Raw genomic sequence first — 19,911 nt, forward strand, 5'->3', positions numbered from 1 at the left:
ACAGACTCTGAAACAGGCTTCAGGCTCTGAGCTGGCAGTCAGCACAGAGCCCGACGCGGGGCTCGAACCCACAAACCGCGAGTTCATGACCTGAGCGAAAGTCGGACGCTTAACCGACTAAGCCACCCGGGCGCCCCGTTTCCCAACCTTCAAGGACCGTCTTCCCCGACAAATGGCTGCGAACTCTGCAGCTCTCTTTAAGTTTCCTGACGCTTCTCTAACCCGTTCGCTTCCACACACTTAAACCTCAATACTTGTTGGCCCAATACATCCCCAGAACGTTCTGCGAAAGCCAACAACGCTCCTTTCCGCGGGAACTGCCGGCCTCTCTCCCCACACGATTGGTTCGTCAATTTCCCAGCACCCTTTCTCCGGCTTTCAAAGACCTCCGCCACCCCACAAATCATAGATGTGAGTGACTCCTGGTAAGAGCGGGCTCAGAGAGGTCGGTTCTTCCGGGTCACATCTGCGAAGAGACCTCCGGGCCTCTATGATCCGTGCTTCCGCTCAGGAGAACAGAGCCACCTCTCTTCCGGCGCTCCTCTACGCCCCCGCCCCGCCCCGACGCTGTTGTTGACGGAAGCACGCTGAGGGTGACCTCACCTTCCAACATGGCGGCGGCGGTAGATTAGGGCCGCGGGTCGAAGCAGCCACCGCCGCTGGGGGACCCTGTCGGAAACGACTGCAGCCGCCGCCGCCCCTTACATCTCTTCTGGGGCAAGGGGCCAGGGCCAGGTGAGGGGAGTGGGGTTTTGGACAAGGCAGAGTTGGGTCCTCATCCAGCTCTTCAGGCGGTTTTCACTGGGCAGGAAGGTATCCAGAGACTGTGCCGAACCACTGGCTCCCCAGTGGTTCCGACGACGCGTGAGTGAGTGTCAGTGAGCGTGTGACAGTGAGTGAGAGAGTGTGTGTACCGGCGCTCCTTTGCCCAAGGGTTCTCAAAGCTTCAGGGGCCCATTTCTTTGTAACCAGACCTGTCCAGCGTGGTCCCACCGCGGACGCTTGTTGAGCGGGGCTTCCTGAGAGGGCTGCCACAGGCGGAGGAGCTCGGCCCTTGCCCCACACCGCTGTTCTTCCCCACAAAGACTTTCACGTGGAAAACCCGTGTCCATTTTTAGGACCAGGCTGGGGAACGTGGACTTCTTTTTGGTCGAGGGAGAAGGTTTCATGCGATTCGTTCAGAACGATTGTAGATTAGCTCTGCCAGCCCTAGTTTTTTCTTCTCACAGATTGTTAGAAATTTTTTACCCTTTATTCGCTGCTGTTCTGACACCCATCATTACTATTACTTATTTTTCAGAAAAATCTGCCGCCTTATTCTTGGAGGCAATACAGTTCACACTAAGTCGTTTCTTCCTTTGATTTTTTTTTGCCTCTCATTATTCCAAGGAAATGCCAAGTTTGTTTCCTTCATAGCCAGCTATGGAGGAGAACTAGATTTTGCGTTGAGGCTTTAAACCTGGGTTGAAAAATCAGACAGAGCTGGCCAATTCACACGCTCCCCACTGCGATCTTTGTTTTAACCACTCCCCGCACAAGTATTTATTTGTTTATACAAAATAGCTGTCTCACTGTCTCTATTTAGAAGTTTTAAGCTGAACTGACGGTAACCTCCAGCCTCTTCCTTCCCCCACCCCCTGTGTTTTTTTGTTTTTGTTTTTTGGTTTGTTTTTGTCTTCATGATCTAAAGCAAACCAAACAAAGTCTTTTGCGAAATTGTCAGTAAGATTTCCTCTGGAGGCTTGGTGTAAAGCCGAATGTTGATCTCTGCCCTAACTTGTTGTGACCTTGGATGAGTTGCCACACCCTTCTAGTACCTTCTTTTTTTTTTTTTAAATCTCAGAAAATTAAGCAAATGTTTTTCTAGGTAGTAAACTATTTATACCTCATGTATATAATGGGATAAATGTACAGTGCAAAACTGCACCTGCAAATTGAACTATTTAAGCCATTATGAAATAGTCTTCATTTGGTAATAGACCAGTAGGCTTTTGGAAATCTTTTTACTCTGGTCGGGTACTGGTTTCAGTACTTTTTCTTTTTTAAATGATTCATTTTTTCATGGAGGTTTGTATCTCAGTAGTTGAATGTAGTTGAAGGATATATAACATTGTGTCCAACCACTTTTTTAAAGGAAAGATATGCTCTCTATCACATCAGTGAGTATTAAATACCTTCTATACTAAGCTTTTAGGACAAATAATTTGCAACAATCATTGTTTTAAAAATATATTTCTCTTTTGAAATATTTTAGACATACAAAACAAGTTTTAAACAATCGGTCTTGCTGTCCTACTTTTTATCATTGTTTTTCAAATATTTTGATTCATGTCTTATTCCAAATAGTCACCAAGATTTCTTATTTAATATAACAGCATTGAAGGGAGGGGGTTATTTTCAGAGTAGCTGATTATTTAACACCATAATTAACATACAATTCACCAAATGCATGATTTAATGGGTTTTTTTGGGGGGGGGAGGTTTAGTATATTCACAGACTGTGGAACCACCAACTCAGTTTTGATCACCTCCAAAAGAAACCCTGTACCCATTAGCAGTCATTCATTATTCCCCACCTCCCCTGTGTGGAGGGAGGTATCTAGGCAATCATAGCTTTATTTTCTGTCTGTATAGATTCACCAATTTTGGTTATTTCATATACATAGGATTACACAATATGTGGTCTTTTGTGACTGGCTTCTTTTACTTTGCATGATATTTTCAGGGTTCTTCCATGTTGTAGCATGTATCAGTACTTCTTTTTATGGTCATAAAATATGCCATCAGGATATACCAATTTTCTTTATTCATCAGTTGATGGGCAGTTATTGCCACTGTGCGGCTGTTAAGTATTGTGCTGCTGTAACTGTTCATGTGGAAGTTTTTGTTTAGACATGTGTTTTCATTTCTTTGGCATATATTTAGGAGTGGGGCAGAGTAACTGAATTTTATGCTTCCCTTTTACAAAGCTATCTACATGGGAAGCCTGATTATTGTGAAACGCAGAGAGAGTGAGGCATTCCTCTATAAGTACGTTATCTTCATACATTATCTTTGAATGCCAGCTGCTGAGTGAAAACATTTTGGGGCAGCTCTTAACACAAGATTGAACTAGAATATTTTGATTAAGCATGTTTCAGTATGAAAGGGACTGTCCATACTAGAATATTTAGTGTCTGCTGAGTTTTAAAAATGACACCCTTGCCCAGTCGCATTTCTCAGTTGGGTGGGGTGAATTTTTTAAATTTCACAATTTTATTTAGGATTATTTAATTGTATTTCTTTTATTTTGGAGAAAGTTCTAGAATTCTATAGGGGCTAATAAAGTATGGATTTTAAAAATATAGTTATCAGACTTAATTTATAGAACTTTAGAAAAACTCTCTACTGAAAACACTAGTGAGTCTTGAGACTACAGATCTGGTAACCAAAAAACGTTAATGTTTAAAATTCTAGAGTTTTGATTTGTGATTGAGTTATCTGTGGATTTTTGTCTTTTTATATAGATCTGTTCAACTGTATTCCTGGAGAATGTAACAGTCTTATTGCATTGTAATTTTATTTTAGTGGACAGAAATGATCTAAAAACAAAGCTTGAAATAATTTAATTAAAACATGTTAAATTGTAATCTGTTTCTGTTTTGGTTCTATGGGGTTAAAGAATACAATATACCTATGATATTCTAAATAGTATGTTGGAGGTGGTACTAGAAGCTTCTGTTTTCCACGAACATTCAAGGTGATTACACTCAGACAAGTTTGGGAAACAACTACAGAAAACTCTCATGTTACTGCAGATTTGCTTTAAATAAGAATTTACAATAGAATTTAATAGTTGATGCCTACCTTATGGTTATAGTTCGTAAAATGTGCTTTAATTTCTAAAGTACTATCAGTGCTAGCATCCTGATATTGCACTAGTATAAATTAATAGAAAACTGGTTTAAAAAAATAAAGCAAACTATTTATTGTAAACTGTGGGTGTTACATTTGTTACTGGAGGATCATGGATGTTTTATTTTTTATTTGTGCCTCGTTTTGAAGATGTCACCAAATGAATGTATAAACATAGGATTAAGTTACCCTAAGCTTCCTCAGGCTGTCCATCTGGCTGACAACTACTTGTAATTTAATGGAGGAGCAAACTAAAGGTATAAGTCTGAGAAAGAAACAGCTAGGTAACACAGATATATTCAGTGGCTTGTTAGAATTGTGCAAAAGATAGTTTTTATATTTATTTACTTATTTTCTAAAATTTTATTTTTTTAAGTAAGCTCTATGTCTGACATGGGTTTTGAACTCAACGACAACCCCAAGATCAAGGGTCACATGCTCCACCGACTGAGCCAGGCGCCTCGATAGTTTTTGTATTTAAAATTGTATTTAAATTTTTGGATACCAAGAATATTTACACCTGATTTGAATTCTAAAAGGTTCTACTAGGCAAAGTTTAGAGTAAAAGTAACTATATTCTTCTTATCATTTAAAAGGAAGCTTGGGCTGTCTTAGGTATGAAATGTACTCTGTGTTGGTGAGGCAGTCCGTAGTGGGGTGGACCTGAGCACAAGTACTCTTGTTTCCAGGAAAGCTCTGGGTGGTGATCTCAGATCATATTTACCTTTTATCCGATCTGCCTTTTTCCCTTTTTTCCTCCCCCATTCTTAAAATTGACAAATTTGTTTCTTTCAGTGCTCTGAAAAAACATCCTGTTAGTCTACCAGTTCTTCCTGCTATTATTGTTGTTAGTGTCTTCACCTCTGCATTCTTCTCACCCAGTACATTGCCTGGCATGCAGTAAATATGCATTGTGCGAATGCGGTGAAAGGCTCAGAGTTCTGATGTACTGAAGAGGATGTACCTGACCAAGTGATTGCACTGTTAATTAGCTGTATGGTTTTGTGTAAATAAATTTTCTATTCTTGTTTCTCCAATAAATTGAGACTATTACCTTTTCCTTCTAGCATAGAGGATTGTCTCACAACACATGGAAGAGTGCTTTAGAAATAGAGGTCTCTTGCAACTGTGATTTATATTCTAACTGCAAAAACCCATTGTGCAATATGGGCTACTCTGCACTACAGAACGTTGCAAAGAAAGTGGATGCCCTCTCTTCCCAGAATACCCTTAGAGTACTGACCTGTAGTTGTGTTGTGGAGTTTATATTTTGCATATTCTCAGTGCCTTTGTTCTCTTATTTAATACAAACACACTAGATGGGTAATAGTGTTCCTAGGGTCTGTCTACTTCACCTAACCACAGGTCTGAATGAGCTGCTTTGTGGCTATACAACTGGAAGCTCATACTAGAAGTCTGTCATGTTTAGGTCAGATATGTTTATAATTAGGTTCTCTGATACACATTTAAAGCCTAAGAACTGTATACTGAACTTAAAGTTTGTAGTATCATCTCCATTAATGTCAATCATTGAAAAATGATTGACTAGAATATAATCACCAAATATATAGATGTGTGGATATAAACATGTATACTAGAGCTGAGGGCTTTATTGCAACTAGAATAGTGAGTGTGGAAGATGGAAAATTGTGAAATCTATGATTAAGATTTAATTTATGGTTAGGCAATTGGGATTTGTAAGAAAATCAAAGAGCACTAGGCTAAAAATGAAATGTGGAAATTAAGTGAACTATGCTTTTTGTATGGCTTCTGAGTCAGAATGACTAAAATTGTCTTCAGACACTGATGTTTGATAAATAACAGGAATTTGAATATAACAAATTTGAGAACATGAATTTTTTATTTAAAGCATTTTTCAAAATGTAAGTACTTTATTCTTGTTACCAAAAAATTGTGAGACCTTTGTAGAGCTGAAATTTTGTTACTGATTTGCTGTGTTCTCCCATCTCTTTTGGAACATCACTTCATAATTTATTCCTTGCTTTCTATATTTATTTATATCTTATTGACTCCTCCACTTGAGTGTAAACATGATTAAGACTGTGTACAAAAGCAAAACAAATGAACTCTCAAACTTGTCTGTCTCTCTCTGGCCTCTATTCTCTTCTTCCCTTCTAACTAGACTCTTTGAAAAAATAGCCTAAAACTCCTTTCTGTATGTTCTCACTTCCCAGTCACAATTCAACTCCCTACCTTCTGCCATTGCCCCTGCTAGGCACATAGAACTGGCCTGTCAGGGATCATTACCCTGATATTTTCATTCTTTTTGGTGGGTTGTTGCATTTTGTACATGAAGCACCTTCCCTGATTCTGTGAACACACTCTCTTCTGGTTTTCTTCTTACCTTTCTAACTGTTCCAGTCCTGATTTAGGGGTCATCTCTGCCAGCTTTTCATCTTTTGGTCATGCCTGAAATGTTAGGTTTGCCCTGAATCCTAATGGTGTTTGTTTTTCAGATTAAACCAGTATTTCTCAACATATTTTTTTAAGTTTGTTTATTTACTTTGAGAGAGACAGAGGAAGGAGAGGAGGCTCAGAGAGGTAAAGAGAGAATCCCAAGGAGGCTCTCTGATGTCACTGCAGAGCCCGATAGGGGGCTCAGTTTTGCAAACCATGAGGTCACGACCTGAACCAAAATCAAGAGTCAGATGGTTAATCAACTGAGCTACCCAGGGACCCTACTCACATATATTTTTAAACCATGCCTCCTTTTCATAAATACATTCTCTGGGTCCTATTCTGATGGTAGTCCTCGGGATAGGGAGTGATGGGTATATTTATTCTTCCCTCCCATCCCTGCATGAAGTCATTAATACAAAGAAGATTGAAGATTTACTGAACTTTATTTTCTATACTTTTAATAAGAAAACAGTAGGTAATATTTCCTTCTCCAAAAAAAAAAAAAAAAAAATATTTCCTTCTCCAGTGTGAAACTATATATTGAATATGGGTTTCAAACTGTAATACCCTTTCTCACTCCTGGAAATTTTGACCTATAGGAAGTCACTAACTCTCCATTTACTCTCCTTCGATAATTTCATTGACTTGTATCTATGTAGAGCACAATTTTGTTATCTCCAGTCCAAACCTCTTAGTATAAGACTTGTATATCCAACTACTTGTACATCTTCACCTGGACAACTCATAGGTATTTTGAAATTCAGTACACCCTAAAATGAACCTGTATTCTCTCCTAAGCCAGCTTTTCCTATATTATCTGATTTGAGAAACAGGCATAACACCACATTCAGGGCACCTGGGTGGCTCAGTAGGTTGAGTGTCCAACTCTTAATACCGGCTCAGGTCAGAGTCCCAGGCTTGTGGGATTGAGCCCTGCATTGGGCTCTTCTCTGAGCTTGGAGCTTTCTTAAAAGTCTCTCCCCCCCACCCCCACTCCTTATCTCTTCCCCTTCCCCACTGCCTTTCTCTCCTGTTCACTCTCTTTCTAAAATAAAATTAAAAAAATTTTTTTAAATACCACTTTCCATACTTACTAGATTACTCTTTTATTGAGTTAGCTAACGTCTTTGAAACTTAATATTTTTCCTATTCGTCCCCCTTCTTTCTGGTGTTTCCACTCTTAATTTATGCCTTCATACATCTCTTGTTTAGATTATTCTTGTATGCCTCTAACTGTGTCTTTTCTTCCAATCTCTATCTTCCTCACACCACCTCCAGGATGATTTTTTCTAAAATATAATCTGTTGGGTGCCTGGCTGGCTCAGTTGTAGAGCATCCAACACTTAATCTCAGGATTGTGAGTTCGAGCCCCACATTGGGTGTGGAGCCTACCTTAAAAAAAAATATATATATATATATATATATACATATACGTATGTACATATTATATGATCTCTTAATATGCTTTTCTTGCGTTTTTAAAACCCTTCAGTAGTTCTAGTAGTGTTTATCTTGTTTTACATCATGATCTAATTTAAAAATCTAATGAAAAATGGAGTGATTTTTCTCTCCAGAAGAAAATGCTCATGAACACAGAATTTGCATTTTAGGGGGTTCGTTCATGAACATGGGTTAAAATAATTCCTTGCTTATAGGATAAAACCTAAGCTTCCTCACATCCCATAGCATACAAAGCATACCAAATGCTAACTGGTGCTTACTCCTGCTAAGCCTCATCCCCTTTGTATCTTATTAGCCATGTTAAATTCCTTAGTTTTTACGTTCTTTGCTGTTTCAGAACGTTTCTGTCCTTTTTTTTTTTCTGGTTATCTTTACATCTAAATTTCTTCATTCCATCCCCCTAAACTGGTTCAGTTAGTGAATATCTACTCATGTTCTAAGATTGGTTTATATTTTACTTTCTAAAGCCTTTCCTGGTTTCTACTTTTTCCCTTTCCCAGAGAGACTCTTTTGGGTTGCCCTCCCCTGCTCTGTGAATACTGACTTGTACCATAGAACCTTACTGTTCTTATTTATATTTTTGTTTTCTTCTACTTGGTCATAAACTCCGGAGGGCAGATGATTTAATTGTCCTTATGCTTAATGCCTACAGAGTACCTTGTACCTTAAGAAACAAGTGTGTGTTGAATGAATACAAAAAATTATTAGAAGGTATTGTCTTCTCTTTCAGGAGGTAAAATTACTAGGTTGATATGTGGACTTGACAGCGTTTGAAGATTTTTCTAAACTAAATTTAGTCTGGTAATCGTCACATGAAAGTAGTGTGTTAAAATTGTTGAGGAACTGCCTTAGATGTTTTAAGAAAATTAGGTTCCAGTCTTGGCCCTTGTTCCAGTTAGGTCTTGGTTGCCAACAACACAGAGTGATTCTAGCTTATTTAAGCAGAAAAGGAGCTTTGAAAAGGGCATCGGGTAGCTCACAGAATGGATGGGAAAGCAGGAAGGAACCAAGGGAGACTCGGCTGCACACTCAGCCAGGGTCAGGCCAAGGAATAGAAGAGATAGGACGCTGCTATGGGATATGCACCATTGCCTCTGCTGACCTAAGACCACAGCCTTATCCATGAATTATCATTAAATGACTTAGCAGATTCTAGATCCTAGTGCAAGCCTCTGACTTGGCTGAACCTACATGCCACAGAACAGGAGAGAAGTCTAGTCCATTTTAGCTTTTGTAGTGGGGGCTGGGAGATTTGTTTCCAACTAAGTTTGACACAGTGTTGGATACACAGGAAACTGGGTTCAGATGGCAGGCAGGAGGCAAAAAAAATAAATAAATAAATAATAATAATAATAATAATAATAATAAAGAAAAACCCTGAACATTCATTACAGCACTGCTGCTAGTTAGTCCCTGGCCAATAGGCCTCAGAAAACTTATTTTATCTCTATGGGGTATCCCATTTCATATTTATAAATTTGAAATTCTGTCTTCTCACCATTAAATGATAACAGTGTAAAAGCATCAAATATTTTGAGCTTTTTAAGGGTAAAACACCCTTGGGCGCCTGGGTGGCTTAGTCAGTTAAGCGTCCGACTTTCGCTCAGGTCATGATCTCGCGGTTCGTGGGTTCAAGCCCTGCGTCGGGCTCTGTGCTGACTGCCAGCTCAGAGCCTGGAGCCTGTTTCGGTCTGTGACTCCCTCTCTCTCTGACCCTCCCCTGCTAACGCTGTCTCTCTCTCTCTCTCTCTCTCTCTCCCCTAGAAATAAATAAAACATTAAAAATAAAAAAAAGTTTAAGGGTAAAACACCCTGTAAGAACATAGTGGATGTGGCTTTTGTTCCTGTGATGTAAGATGTAACACTTTTTTCCTTTCTTTGGAGTATGTATTCATAGTTTTGAAATACCTTTTTGAAGTTTATAAAGTTTTAAAGTTGAGCAGGGCAGTCCAAGGCCTATTTATTTGAATTAATGTATGTTTTGATATAATTTGGTAGCATTGTTCCCTAAAAATGGGAAACAATAGGGACTTTTAAATGTTGAACTAAGATTTCTTTTGATAGCCTAAATGACTACTGATAATTGCACCCATAAATGCATTAAAATTTTTTTAAATGTTTTTTATTTATTTCTGAGAGAGAGAGAGACAGCGTGAGCAGGGGAGGGTCAGAGAAGCTCCAAGCTCTGAGCTAGCTGTCAGCACAGAGCCCGACGCAGGGCTCGAACCCACAAACTGTGAGATCATGACCTGAGGTGAAGTCGGATGCTCAACCGACTGAGCCACCCAGGTGCTTCCATAAATGTGTTTTTTTTTTAAGTTTATTTATTTTTGAGGGAGAGCATGAGTGAGTGAGGGAGGGCAGAGAGAGATAGAATCCCAAGCAGGCCTTGTGCTGTAAGCACGGTTCCATCCCATGAACCATGAGATCATGACTTGAGCCAAAATCGAGTCTGACGCTTAACTGACTGAGCCACCCAGACACTTTCATATTTTAAAGACAGTATTTAACTACTGAAAGCATATTTTTATGTTATCTTTCCTTGTTATCTTTTTATATAGCCACTGTTTTATTTGATATATTTCAAATTCTGCATGTATTTTTTTTTCATTGTTTATCACTCTTGGACATTTCTCTTTGTTTACAGATCTTTTTTTTTTTAATTTTTTAATGTTTTATTTATTTATTTTTGAGAGATAGAGATAGCATGAGCAGGGGAGGGTCAGAGAGAGAGGGAAACACAGAATCTGAAGACCGGCTCCAGGCTCTGAGCTAACTGTTAGCACAGAGCCCAACGCGGGGCTCAAACCCACAAGCTGTGAGATCATGACCTGAGCTGAAGTCAGACGCCTAACTGACTGAGCCACCCAGGCACCCTGTTTATAGATCTTAAATTTTGTCAACATTGCCTATGTCCTTTTTTTTTTTTTTAATGTTGATTTATTTATTTTGAGAGAGTGTGAGCAGAGGAAGGGCAGAGAAAGAGAATCCCAAACAAGCTATCAGTGCAGAACCTGACATGGGGCTTGATCCCACAAACTGTGATTATGATCTGAGCCGAAATCAAGAGTCATTTGATTATGATCTGAGCCGAAATCAAGAGTCATTTAACCAAGTGAGCCGCCCAGGCTCACCCCCTGCCTGCCTCTGTCTTATATTGTTAGCTATCTGGACCTGTTTTTCTTTCCTTCCCTTTTCTTTTTTAAAGATTTTACTATTTATTTATTTTTTAATGTTTTATTTATTTTTGAGAGAGAGAGAGATAGCGTGAGCAGGGAAGGGTCAGAGAGAGAGGGAAATACAGAATCTGAAACACGCTCCAGGCTCTGAGCTAGCTGTCAGCACAGAACCCGACAAGGGGCTCAAACCCACGAACCCACAAACCATAAGATCATGACCTGAGCCCAAGTTGGATGCTTAACTCAGGCGCCCCACTGAGATTTTATTTAAATGAAAGATTTTATTTTAAGTCATCTCTACACCCAACATGAGGCTCGAACTCACAACCTTGAGATCAAGAGTCGCATGCTCCACCAACTGAGCCAGCCAGGAACTCCTGAATCTCTTTTTTTTTTTTACTGAATATTTCTTGAGATCTTAAAGCAGTATTGTTTAAGTAGAAAACAAAGTTATTTGCAATTTTTGATTTGAAACAACTGTTAAGGCACATGGTAGGTACAACAGCTACTAAGTCTGTAAAGAGGTAAAAGCTGTAGTTGTATTAATTAGGGTACAAGTTACTGAAGAGATTTCAGAATGAAGTACCTTAAATAATCGTCTAGATGTAGTTGGTCCAGGCTGATAGGGTGGTTCTGCTACACATGCACACTCAAGAACCCAGTTCCTTTTCTCTTTACCATCCCCTAAAGTGGTGTCCTTGTTTGCATGTCAAAATGGGTGTCTGCCATACTAACATTCCAAACCATAGCAAGGAGGAAAGAACGTCTTTAAGGAGAGACCCACAGATTGTACATATAACTTCTCATATTCCCCTGACTCAGGCTAATCATATGGCAAATTAAGCTGCTAAGGAACTGGGAAATGTGGTCTGCAGTGTGTGGCCATGGATCTCACAAGACCAAGAGGCTTTATTTTTCTTCTAATTATTTTTTTTTCTAATTATTTTTTTTACAATTTTATTTTTAAGTAATCTCCATACCCAACGTGGGATTCAAACTCACAACCCTGAGATCAAGAGTCAGTTCTACTGACTGAGCCAGCCAGGTGCCCCTAGGAGGCTTTATTATTAAAAGAAATAAGAGAACATATATTGAGGTGGGGAGAGGCAGGGACATAGCCAATGTTTTTGCCACATAGATGAAAACAGAGAAACTAGGGAGAGAGAGAGATTTGCTTTTGATCTGAAATTTGAATTAATAAATTCCTGCTTATAAGTAAATTAAAGTTACAATTTTTAAAGATTACTGAGAAGAAACATCAAATATTTATTTTGGTATTTAGTTGAATAATTGGAGTTAATGGGGAAATATATAGCATATAATAAACTTTAAACTGAAAAAATACTTTTATGTTTTAGGTTTCACACATCCATAAGGAGACCTTTTTGGAGCTCTGCCTGCAAACTCAATGGCGTCCTCTACTACCGTGCCTCAAGGATTTCACTATGAAACAAAATATGTTGTTCTCAGCTACTTGGGACTCCTCTGTCAGGAGAAGCTGCAAGAGCAACATCTTTCCTCCCTCCAAGGTATTATCTTTGGCTTATGATGGTTCTTTTAAGTAGTAATAATTAGATCATATATAAAAGTACATATATTTAAATAATTTATATCTGTGGTTATAATATCAAGTAATACTAAAATTTTTTTAAAGAATAAGCCCTTATCCCATCCATTCCCAGAGAAGACTTTTAATGCTCTTTAAAAGCATGATAATGTAAATGACTGCTGTTGGTACATGTGAAAATGTACTAAGTACCTGTGAGTGAACAGAAATCTACGCTTCTTTTGAGATTTTATACTTAACAAGACATAGATTAGAATTACACAAATTGTGTATATACAACTGAAGTTGTATATATTCTTCTGTGAGTAGTTTACCAAATGAAGCTTATAACAGTTACTAGAGTCTACATTAGCCTTCTTTGTAAGATATAACATCATCATAAATTTTTTTTTTTCATATTTATTTATTTTGAAAGAGAGTGTGCACATGAGTAGGGAAAGGGCAGAGAGAAGGAGAGAGAGAATCTCAAACAGTCTCCACTCTGTCAGCACAGGGTGGGGCTTGAACTCAAGCTGTGAGATCATGCCCTGAGCCAATATCAAGAGTTAGCTGCTCACTCTCAACAATAGCCAAAACATGGAAAGAGCCTAAGTGTCCATCAACGGACGAATGGATCAAGAAGATGTGGTTTATCTCTACCATGGAATACTACATGGCAATGAGAAACAATGAAATCTGGCCATGTGTAGCAACATGGATGGACCTTGAGGGTGTTATGCTGAGCGAAATAAGTCAGGCAGAGAAGGACAAATATCATATGTTTGCACGTATAGGAGGATTAGGAGGAACTTAACGGAGGACCATGGGGGAGACGAAGGGGGGAAATGGTGGGGGAAAGGGGGAGAGGCAAACCATGAGAGACTCTTGCGTGCTGAGAACAAACTAAGGACTGGTGGGTGTGGGGGGGAGGGGGGAGATGGGCATGGAGGGGGCCGCTTGTGGGGATGAGCACTGGGTGTTCTATGGAAACCAACTTGACAATAAACTATTTGCAATAAAAATAAATAAATAAATAACAACAACAACAACAAAAAAGAGTCAGCTGCTTGACCCACTGAACCACCCAGAACCCCAGCAGGTTACTATTTTAACAAAATGCCTATGAGGGCATATTCAGTATGTTTTATAGTGAAATCATAATGGGTTACCTAATTCAGCAAATTACTTCAGTAGAGATTAGTTAAGAATGTTTTTATATGTTGCTTTTTAAAAAATTTATTTACTTTTGCTAAATCATCTAGAGTCAAACTATGGGATCAAGGAGTAACTATTTTTATTAGGAATTTGTCATTTAAAATAAATATGTGGCTTCTAAATTGTCATACCATATAGCATAATTTTTTAAGCTTTTACACATTGTTTTAAAACTAATTATAACTTGTGAAAGTGCTGGATTCAATTGTTTTAAGACTTAGGTGTCTAGACTCAGTGAACATGTACCTGTAATAGACATACAGAGACTCCAACCAAGTACTTGTGTTGATAGTGATTAATGCACAAATGGTTAGCACACTTGAGGTAGGAATTGTATCTGGACCAACATTTTGCTTGGGGAGGAAGATTCTGATAATTAATTTTATGGAACACATGTGGACATCAAGACCCAGTGGATAAGAGCAAGGCCATGCTATTAACAAACAACAGGAATGTTACACGATAGCACTGGTTTACCCTGCCTCGATCTACCAAGGGGTAATGTGATGAGCTAACTTAATGGCATTTTATATAGTGGGTTGTACTACAGCCGAGGAACCCAGTACTAAGAGCTTAGCACCTTTTGTAGCAAGCCAGTTACCCTATTTCAGAGAGTGAGCAAAATGACTTTGTGGTCATTTTGACCTATCTAATTGCCTTTATTACTAGTTATAAACATGGCTTAGAGTCAGAAGACAGTTAGATCTTCAGTTTATCATACTTAGTAAGGATATACAGGGATGCTTGGGATTCATTGCAGCTATTGCAGTCTACCCTTCAAAATTAGATGCAATGACATTCAATGAAATCCATTTAGTTTGTCTCATATAACACTAGATTGAGGCTGTTTTAATCAGAATCCCAGTTAGGATGAAGCCATTCTGCAGTGTGGATCTCAGCTATCCACCTCAGGACCCCAGATTCAGCCAAGTGAGTAAGTCCCAGAAGGGACTAGTAGGTGTTTTCAGAGAAGTTCAGATTAGTTTCCTTTCTTTAGCATGTATGGCTTGATCTCTTATGTTCATCTGTTTTGTGTCTTAAATTCCATATATGAATGAAATCATATGATATTTATCTTTCTCTAATTTTGCTTAGCATAATAAACTCTAGTTCCATCCACATTTTTGCAAGTGGCAAGATTTCATTCTTTTTCATTGCCGAGTAGTATTCCATTATATACCACGTCTTCTTTATCCATTCATCAGTTGGTGGACATTTGGGCTCTTTTCCATAGTTTGGCTATTGTTAATAGTGCTGCTGTAAGAATTGGGGTACCTGTGCTCTTTTGAAACAGAATTTTTGTATCCTTTGGATAAATACCTAGTAGTGCAAATGCTGGGTCATAGGGTAGTTCTATTTTTAATTTTTTAAGGAACCTCCATACTGTTTTCCAGAGTGGCTACACCAGTTTTCCTTCCCAGTAGCACAAAAGGGTTCCTGTTTCTCCACATCCTCACCAACATCTGATGTCTAAGTTTTAATGTCAGCCATTCTGACAGGTATGAGGTGGTATCTCACTGTGATTTTGATTTGTATTTCTCTGATGATGAGTGATGTTGAGCATCTTTCCATGTGTCTTAGTCATCTGGATGTCTTCTTTGGAAAAATGTCCATTCGTGTCTTTTGCCCATTTCTTCATTGGATTATTTGTTTCTTGGGTGTTGAGTTTGAAAAGTTCTTTGTAGATTTTGGGTACTAACCCTTTATCTGATTTGTCATTTGCCAACATCTCCCATTCTGTCAGTTGCCTTTTAGTTTGGTGATTGTTTCCCTTGCTGTGCAGAAGTTTTTTACCTTGATGAGATTCCAATAGTTCATTTTTGCTTTTGTTTCCCTTGCCTCTGGAGATATGTCACGCAAGAAATTGCTGCGGCCCTGGTCAAAGAGGTTGTTGTCTGCTTTCTCCTCTAGGATTTTGATGGCTTCCTGTCTTACATTTAGGTCTTTCATCCATGTTGAGTTTATTTTTGTATATGGTGTAAGAAAGCGATCCAGATTCAATTCTTCTACACATCAGTGTCCATTTTTCCCAACACCATTTGCTTTTTTCCATTGGATCTTCTTTCCTGTTTTGTCAAAGTTTAGTTGGCTATATGTTTGTGGGTCAGTTTCTGGGTTCTCTGTTTTATTCCATTGATCAATGTATCTGTTTTTATGCCAGTACCATACTGTTTTGATGATTACTGCCTTTATAATACAGCTTGAAGTCTGGAATTGCGATGCCTCCAGTTTCGGTTTTCTTTTTCAGGGTTACTTTGGCTATTCAGGGTCTTTTCTGGTTCCATACAAATCTTAGGAATGTTTGTTCTAGCTCTGTGATGAAAGCTGGTGTTATTTTGATAGGGATTGCATTGAATATGCAGATTGCTTTGGGTAGTATCGACCAGGTTACTGATTATTATTGGTGGGACATGAACTCCATTATCAAGGAACAATACTTTCTCTGTTGTATGGAACCTGGAGTGAGTGTATCTCTGAGTAGGACAGCCTTCTTTACCTGAGGACCCAAAAAGGAGAATGCAGTCCAAGGGGTAGTGTCAGCGACTCTTAGGAACATTGTCCAGGGCAGTGTTGGCAAACAGTAGGCCTTGTAATTTTAGATTTGGTTTTTAAAAAACATTTTTAAGTCTGCAGTGAAAGGTAATTTCCATAGCTATTTGTTATTTGATAATAGTGGTTGAGTGTGGCTCTTCTTGTTCAGAAGAATTTCAGTCTCATTCTTGTGTTCAAAAAATTGCAGTGAAACACTTCCACTCCTTACCATTGAACTACTGTGTGGTAGGGTAGGTCAGGGCATTCAACTTCTATTTCTGACAAAAATTCCTGAAACTGACAGTAGTTAAGTCCACAAAAGCAAATGAAGTTCACTGTTGAAACTCCTGGTTCATTGACACAAGATAGATTTTGATATTTTCTAGAGTACCTACTGATGATGAATACTACTGTGAATAACCGTAGGTTAAATACTTTGCATTTTCATAATCTGTCAAACTAGTTTTGTCAAACTAATAAGTCTTTTTCTGCTCTACACATTTGCCATTATCAGTAACACATCTTAGCGGATTCCACTTTGCATTGTAGTGAATTAGTGTTTTCTCAATTATTTTGAAAATATTCTCACCTATAATTATTTTATGTCAATCACTTCAAACTCAGCATTGACTCCTTGAATGAACAACAGCTGAGCAGTTTCAGAAAACTATCAGTGCATTAAGAGCCAAAGAAAACCACTCAAAATTGTTTGCCTTGTATTTCAATTCACTATTCATGTTGTTCCCATTGTCCCCAACTTGTTGAGTAACTATACTCTCCAAAAGGCTAATCTTTTTTTTTATGCCTTCTACCATTCAGTGTTTTATTTTTTTATTATTATTTTTTACAAATAGTTTATTGTCAAGTTGGTTTCCATAGAACACCCAGTGCTCATCCCCACAAGTGCCCTCCTCCATGCCCATCCTCCCCTCCCCCCCACATCCATCAGTCCTGTTTTTGTCAGCATTCAAGAGTCTCTCATGGTTTGCCTCTCCCCCTTTCCCCCACTATTTCCCCGTTCTTCTCCCCCATGGTCCTCCGTTAAGTTCCTCCTAATCCTCCTATACGTGCAAACATATGATATTTGTCCTTCTCTGCCTGACTTATTTCGCTCAGCATAACACCCTCAAGGTCCATCCATGTTGCTACACATGGCCAGATTTCATTGTTTCTCATTGCCATGTAGTATTCCATGGTAGAGATAAACCACATCTTCTTGATCCATTCGTCCGTTGATGGACACTTAGGCTCTTTCCATGTTTTGGCTATTGTTGAGAGTGCTGCTATGAATATTGGGGTACATGTGCTCCTATGCCTCAGCATTTCTATATCCCTCCAAAAGACTAATCTTGAACTTTTGTCTTAGTGACACATTTCTTCAGCTGTTTCAAGAGAATACAGTTTAATTGACTCAACATCAGGAAATGGCTTTCTTTGTTGGGTTAACCACTGAGCCACTTAGAAACTTACTTTTGTTGCAGCCTCATTTTTTATTTTTATGAAGAAATTGTATGATGAGAAGTTCCATTTTAAATTCTTTATTTCTTTTCCATTTTTGTTTTTGTTTTTGTTTTTGTTTTTTGAAAGTGAAAGAGTAAGGGAAGGGATAGAGGGGGAGAGAGAGAGAGAATATCCCAAGCTGGCTCCATGCCGAGTGGGGAGCTTGATGCAGGGCTCAATCCTAAAACCATGCAATCATGATGTGAGATCATGAAATTGAGAGATGCCGGCTCAACTAATTGAGCCACCAGGTGCCCCTCCATTTTAAATTAAAAATTTTCCATTTAAAATTTTCTAATCTTCCTGACTTGCTTTCCTGTGAGTTGGGAATACTCTGATGAGTGGTATTTTATTTTATCTTATTTTTTTGATGAGTGCTTTATAGTCTGGTAATATCAGTATATGTGGTGTGCTTCTAGAATAGCTCTAATGCCACTGCATAATAAGCATAATACTTTGCTGCCTAATTTGATAACAAGACAATGTATATTCCATTGTGCCTTAAGAGTAAGTAGGATACTCAAAGTCCACTTTTATCTTTTTTTGTTTTGTTCTGATGTGATGGGTATGCATAGGTTACATAAAAGTTGTGCTATATTGGGGTGGCTCAGTTGATTAAGCGTCTGACTTTGGCTCAGGTCATGATCTCACGGTTCTAGGGTTCAAGCCCTGCGACAGGCTCTGTGCTGACAGCTAGCTCAGAGCCTGGAGCCTGTTTCAGATTCTGTATCTCCTTCTCTCTCTGACCTTCCCCTACTCATGCTCTCTCTCTCTCAGAAATAAATAAAACATTAAAAAAAAAAAAGTTGTGCTATGGCAATATGTGTGGCGATTGAAATGCTGTGTAGGTATAACTGTCACTGCAGTATGTAGTGTCCTGAGCAATAGTGCGCAGTTGCGAGAGCGCCACACACAGACTTTGGTCCACCATTCATGTCCACTGTTGTATCTCGAAACAACTGGCTGTATTCCAGTTCAATTTTATTTGTAGGCACTGAGTTTCCTATAATTTTTATGTCATGAAATACTAATCTTTTTATTTTCTTCAACAATTTTTTTTGGTTTTTAAATTATTATTATTTTTAATTTACATCCAAGTTAGTTACCATATAGTGCAATAGTGATTTCAAGAGGAGAATCTTAGTGATTCACCCCCTATGAATAACACCCAGTGCTCATCCCGATAAGTGTCTTTCTTAATCCCCCTTGCCCATTGACTCATTCTCCCAACAATTTAAAAATGTAAAAACCATTTTGGCTCATGGGCTGTAGAAAAACATGCACTGGGCCAGATTTGGCCCACGGGTTATAGTTTGCTGACACTTGGTATCAGTGCAGGGAACAGATGAGTGGTATTTTTCTCATTACTGTTGAGGAGTGCATTCCATTTATGCACAAAACTGAATGATGTTAGTGTTAAGTCCAAGTATGTCTCCTTGTCACTTCCAATCTTTAATCATATTTCTTTTTTATTAAAATATTTTTAATATATGTGAAAGTATTTGGAAAAGCAAAAAAACAAAAAAGACAGTAAGAAAAAAATCCTATAATCCAGTACTTAAAATTACAAAATTTTAACATTTTTTTTCTCTTTTTATATAGGAACATGTAAATTTGAATTTATAGTTTATAAAAATCAGGTGATACCTGTGCCATTTGAGAACATTTTAAAAATTAACAACATATTTGAAAATCTGTCCATGTCAGTAAATAAGTATCTGTAGTCTCCTGCTACGGGGACACGTAGGGTGTTCACCAGCCTTCTTTGGAATAGGCACATGAGAGTCCTTCAGTTAGCTCACGGATTCCTTAAAACTTGTCCTTTTCCAGTTTCCAGTTTCATTTACTTTTCTAAAACCTTCTTCTGATTAGTGATAGCCTAATAGGTGTAGAAAAATACTAGTTAATAGAATTTGGGACAGTGATGAGCATGTTGTATATGTGCCCTGTCCAGTATTGTAGTCCCATGTCACATGAGATAGTTGAATGTATGACTAGTGTGACTAAGGAAAAGAATTTTTAATTTTATTTGATTTTTATTTAAACTTAAAAAGCTGCCTGTGGCTAATGACTAGTGTAATATTAGACACTTCTTTTCTCTTTTAGACACTTAGGTCTAGAACTCAGATTTTTTTTTTTTTATATTTTTATTTCTAGGAGAGA

General features: G+C 38.3%; 1 protein-coding gene across 8 annotated transcripts in view; it reads left to right on the forward strand.

Moving 5' to 3' along the window:
* Nucleotides 1–571: 571 nt before the first annotated feature.
* Nucleotides 572–19,911, forward strand: part of BCL2L13 (BCL2 like 13) — a 96,316-nt gene continuing 76,976 nt past the window's right edge. For 3 of the 8 annotated variants that reach the window (XM_039250009.1, XM_039250008.1, XM_039250010.1), the window contains exons 1-2: nt 572–735; nt 12,314–12,484. In XM_039250009.1, the coding sequence (XP_039105940.1) occupies nt 12,364–12,484 (121 nt within the window). In that variant the 5' untranslated portion in view covers nt 572–735; nt 12,314–12,363. The other 5 variants (XM_039249999.1, XM_039250001.1, XM_039250007.1 and 2 more) reach the window with 4 other exon arrangements.

This window comes from Hyaena hyaena, unplaced genomic scaffold (assembly GCF_003009895.1).
Source record: "Hyaena hyaena isolate Hyena2069 unplaced genomic scaffold, ASM300989v1 scaffold_368, whole genome shotgun sequence".
In the NCBI taxonomy this organism is placed as follows: domain Eukaryota; kingdom Metazoa; phylum Chordata; class Mammalia; order Carnivora; family Hyaenidae; genus Hyaena; species Hyaena hyaena.